At 39.1% G+C, this 4,498-nt stretch overlaps 1 protein-coding gene across 3 annotated transcripts; it reads right to left on the bottom strand.

The window, feature by feature from the left end:
* Positions 1-698: 698 nt before the first annotated feature.
* Positions 699-4,498, bottom strand: LOC105769555 (MDIS1-interacting receptor like kinase 2). Of its 3 annotated transcripts, XM_052631468.1 has the most exons (4): positions 4,316-4,446; positions 3,828-4,004; positions 1,326-3,687; positions 699-1,234 (listed from the first exon to the last, which is right to left on the bottom strand). In XM_052631468.1, exons 3-4 carry the CDS (start codon positions 3,484-3,486, stop codon positions 942-944), a joined length of 2,454 nt encoding a protein of 817 aa, XP_052487428.1. In that variant the 5' UTR covers positions 3,487-3,687; positions 3,828-4,004; positions 4,316-4,446; the 3' UTR covers positions 699-941. The 3 variants fall into 3 exon arrangements, with proteins under 3 accessions (XP_052487428.1, XP_052487427.1, XP_012445714.2); XM_052631467.1 differs by having other exon boundaries at positions 1,326-4,007; positions 4,316-4,498; XM_012590260.2 differs by lacking the exon at positions 4,316-4,446 and having other exon boundaries at positions 1,326-4,254.

Raw genomic sequence — 4,498 nt, 5'->3', positions numbered from 1 at the left:
TTTATGCAAAAAAGAGTTGAGAAAGTGATCTCAACTTCCCTATCTATTTTGGTATGGTGCCATTTATGTTGTTACGAGCCATAGCAAGGTGGTCTAGACTTGTCAACAAGGAAAGTTCGGATGGAATTGTAAGCCAAATCAAGGAAAGAGTATGGAAACATTAAATATGTTCAGATGGAATATGGTTACATAGCTGCATGGAGACGTACTTGTTGAGGTTTGGGGTCAAGCTCCAAGAGAACTGTTGATTTTTGGGGACTTAATAATGTCAATGGACATTAAATTAAGTTGTTAAAGGGTAGCTTTCATAGTTACTAATTTCCTGAAGACAAGTCATAGCTATTTGAAGATTTCAAGACTGGTTAATGTAATATTCTTCAAACAGACATCGCAAATCCTTCCAACTCAATTTTTCTTAGCTTTTTCATTTATTTGGATGATCTTATCTATACTAAAGTTCCCAATATAAGTGCCAGATACTAATACTGTAGAAAAATAAAGAATTTCGATGCATAGCTTGACATTTGGACGGACCATAGATTTTTCTCTCAGAGAGCCAATCACTGACCAGCTTGTGCAATGGGATTGTAAGTAAATTCGACATATATATTGCAGATAATTGCTCGATTGAAAGTCGAAGTCCTCTGTTAAATGCGTCATAAGTTAGAATATTTTATATAACATATGGGAATGTGTAATGAGAAGTATTAAAATCAAATCTACATTTTTCAAAATAAGTTACATAATGGGGTCTATTTGCTTGGAAATCACTTACAAACATAAATATGATACATGAAAACCTGGTAAAGTTTCCTTAGTAATCTACATGTATACCAGCAATGACACAACAATAAAAATATTAGGACTTCAAAGAGTAACAGCTGAGAAACAACGTACATGGCAGTCTGCAATTCAATGTAAGACCCTTGGAAGGAAATGATTCAGCTGGCTAACAGCTGAGAAACAGCACACATGGTTGGTCTAGAATGTGGATTGTCAGCCAAACAGATAAAAGCAATCTTCATTAAAGATACTAGTTTGTCTTGAATGTATGCTGATGGAGGTAAAGGCTTTTGATCCAAGACATCTTTCACCAGAAGCCGCATTTCAAGGGATGAAGATGGTAGCGTGGCGATCAAATCACCCGGATGTGCTCCCACGATAACTTCCAGAATCAACACTCCAAAACTATAAACATCACACTTTTCTGTAACCTTCATTGTGTAGGCAAGCTCTGCCAAGGAAAAGAAAAAACAAAGAAATAGTCAATTACAGAACAATGATCTACCTTTCATGCACCAAAAGATTTCTATAAACTACATCACCTGGTGCGACATATCCATATGTTCCAGCAAGATTTGTCCAATTAGATGAGTCTGGATTGAGAAGTTTAGCCATGCCAAAACCTGAAATGTGAGCTTCAAATTCCAAGTCGAGCAAAACATTGTTGCTTGTAAGGTCTCGATGGACAATTGGTGGTGAGCAATCATGGTGCAAGTAAGACAGGGCATAAGCAACCCCATTTATAATATTCAGCCTTTTATCCCAGTCCAATTCTTTTGCTGTTTCATCATTGCTTAGATTGGTAGCCAAACTACCTTTTTCGAGGTATTTGTAAACCAAGAATGTTTGTTCAGCAGAGCAACAAAACCCGTAGAACTTCACAATATTCCCATGCTGTATATCTATGAGCGCCATTACTTCATTTTGGAATTCTTTTGCAGTGCTAACTTCATCAGCATGCAGTGGAAGGACTTTCTTCACAGCTACAATATCACCTGATGACAATTCTACTCGGTATACATTTCCGTATTCTCCCTTGCTAATGCAGCACTGAGAATTAAAGTTTTTAGTAGCACTTATAATCTCAGCATACAACAATCTTCCATCGACGGACGATATTGCAAAGAGGTTCTCATCAGTCTTGGTGCTTTCCCTTTCTTCATCTGCATCTTTTCCTTTTTTTTTGAAGCCAAAAAACAAAGCCAGAATAGCAATTGAAAGGATAGCAGCTCCTAACAGAGGAAGCATGATTGCGTACAGTAACTTGTGGTGGCCGTTTTTAGAAAGCTTGCAAGGTTTCAACCCACTAACATTGCCACACAAACCCCTGTTTCCTTCTAATGCTTGTATTGAAGCATTTTGAAACGCTGGGACATCAGGAATTGGACCCTCCAATTCATTATGTGCTATGTCAACTTGGACCAAGCCTCGGAGCTCATTGAAAATGGTGATGCTACCAGAGAGGTTATTGTAAGAGAGGTTCAACGTTGACAAGCTCTGCAAAGATTGAAATTGTGTTGGAATCTCCCCTGAAAGCATGTTATGACTCAGATCTAATTCATTCACTTGAACTAACTTGCCTATCTGACGTGGAATTCCAAGGCTGAAATTGTTACTACTCAAATTCAAGTAGTACAATTTCAACATATCCCCTATAGTCTCGGGGATGGACCGACTCAATCTGTTTGCCGACAAATCAAGATACTCGAGTTGGGAAAAAGATCCAACTTCCATTGGTATACCACCAGAGAGTTGATTCCCTGACAAAATAAGCCTTGTTAAAGATGTCAATTTTGTCAGTTCCTTTGGAATCTCCCCCACTAAATGATTTGAAGAAAGATCAAGAGCCTGAAGCTGAGCTGAGTTTCCAAGCTCAGGTGGTATTCTGCCAGTGATGTTGTTCCGGGCAATCTGTAGGCTGCTCAAATTATTGCACGACGCCCACTGAAGTGAAATTTCACCATAAAAGTCATTGTCACTAAGGCTTATAAAATTCAAGCTTGAATAGACTCCGAAATCTTCTGATATGTTTCCAGTCAGTCTATTTCTTTCCAGGCGCACTCTTTTTAGGCTGCTGCAGTTTTTCAAGTCTTTGGGTATTGGTCCTCTGAAATGGTTGTCATTGGCTATGAAATATTCCAGTGTTCCACCTCTGCAAATGTTTTGCGGCAGCTGCCCAGTGAACTGGTTTCCATCGAGTTCCAACATCCACATTTTCATGAGGTTTCCTATTTCTTGAGGTATGGGACCGGAAAGTTGGTTGTCTCGGAGGAACAAAGTTTCCAAGTTGCTCAAATTAGCAAATGAAGATGGAATAGAACCATTGAGTTGGTTTTGACTCACCTCTAGGAAAACCAATAATTTCAAGTTCCCTAACTCTTCAGGAATGGGGCCAAAAAGTTTATTTTCATACAGTTGGAGAATGGTCAGATCAGTCAAGTTTCCGAGTGAGGGTGGGATGAAACCTGATAGATTGTTTTTAAAAAGTGCTAATTCATTCAGCGATTCCATATGCCCAAATTCAGAAGGGATGGATCCTGAAAGACTGTTAGTGGACAAGTGGAGCAATCTCAAGTGTTTTAGTTTTCCAAAAGTGGAAGGGATGGAACCTGCGAGTTGGTTGTTGTCAATGTAAAGTTCCTGCAAGCTGCTAAGATTTCCTATTTCTGAAGGGATGTTACCAGAAAGGGAATTATTTAACATATACAAGTAGGTCAGGTTGGCCAAGTTACCCAAAGAAGAAGGGATGGAACCATTTAGATAGTTGTTTTGCAAGGCAAGCTCTTCGAGGGACTCTAGCTGACCTATTTCCTCAGGAATGGAGCCATTCAACAGGTTTTGAACAAGGTGAAGGGTCTTGAGATGAATAAGTTGACCAATTTGAGGTGGGATTCTTCCAGACAACTGATTATATGATAAATCAAGGTAAGTGAGATTAGAGAGTTGATTGATTTGACGTGGGATTGTGCCAAAAAGTCCATTGATGCTAAGGTCTAACTCTTCAAGATTAGGCAAAGATGAGAATGGAAATGCATGGAATGTACCTTTTACACCATAACTCGTAAGATTGATTCTGGAAACGCTGTCACCCTTGCAATGGATCCCAAACCAACCGCAGGGATTTGCTTGTGCATTTCCAGGCGAGACAGTCCACGAAGGCAAAACAGAACGGTTTGTGAGGGATAGAAGGCTGGCTTTCCAATTGAGGAGCGCAAGTGCTTCTGCTGTAGAATTAGACTCAACATCAGATAAACAAGTATGCAACGTAACTATCAGGAGCAGCAGGGAAGGAAGCCAGGCTACTCTCTTCATCTTTAACAACTCAAGGTTCCAAACAGTATTTCAGTATTGATATTTAGTTTTAAGTTTATGTGCAAGTTGGATATACTTCAAGATTTATATAAGGTTAAAAGCATTTGAGTCCAATTTTCCTTTATGATGTTTTTCTTTTTTTCTCATTGGAAAGTTGAATTCCCATACCCAGACTTAAAATATAAAAATAATAAAAGGAAGACTTGGAAAATTGGCTTACACTGTTGGGGTCTTCGTCTTCCCCTCCATTGCAAGTTTGGTCTTTGAAGGACGTTGAAAGCAAGCACTTCATACCGCATTTAAAACTTGGAAAGACTAATCTTTTATTGTTAAATCGGATCTACGTTCACTCTCCACTCTCCACTCTCCACTCTCCACCAGTCTTGTGTTTGACCATGGTTTC

The sequence above is a fragment of the Gossypium raimondii genome, chromosome 5 (genome assembly GCF_025698545.1).
Source record: "Gossypium raimondii isolate GPD5lz chromosome 5, ASM2569854v1, whole genome shotgun sequence".
In the NCBI taxonomy this organism is placed as follows: Eukaryota; Viridiplantae; Streptophyta; class Magnoliopsida; order Malvales; family Malvaceae; genus Gossypium; species Gossypium raimondii.
The sequence above is the reverse complement of the archived record's forward strand: the minus strand, read 5'-3'. Positions and strand labels throughout refer to the sequence as shown.

What these genes read in the sequence shown, in the direction of transcription:
- LOC105769555 (XM_012590260.2), bottom strand. Translation starts at nt 4,095, where the DNA reads ATGAAGAGAGTAGCCTGGCTTCCTTCCCTGCTGCTCCTGATAGTTACG. An exon ending in ATATGGATATGTCGCACCAG is followed by an intron (nt 1,235 to 1,325) that starts GTGATGTAGTTT and finishes TTTCCTTGGCAG; the next exon opens with AGCTTGCCTACACAATGAAG.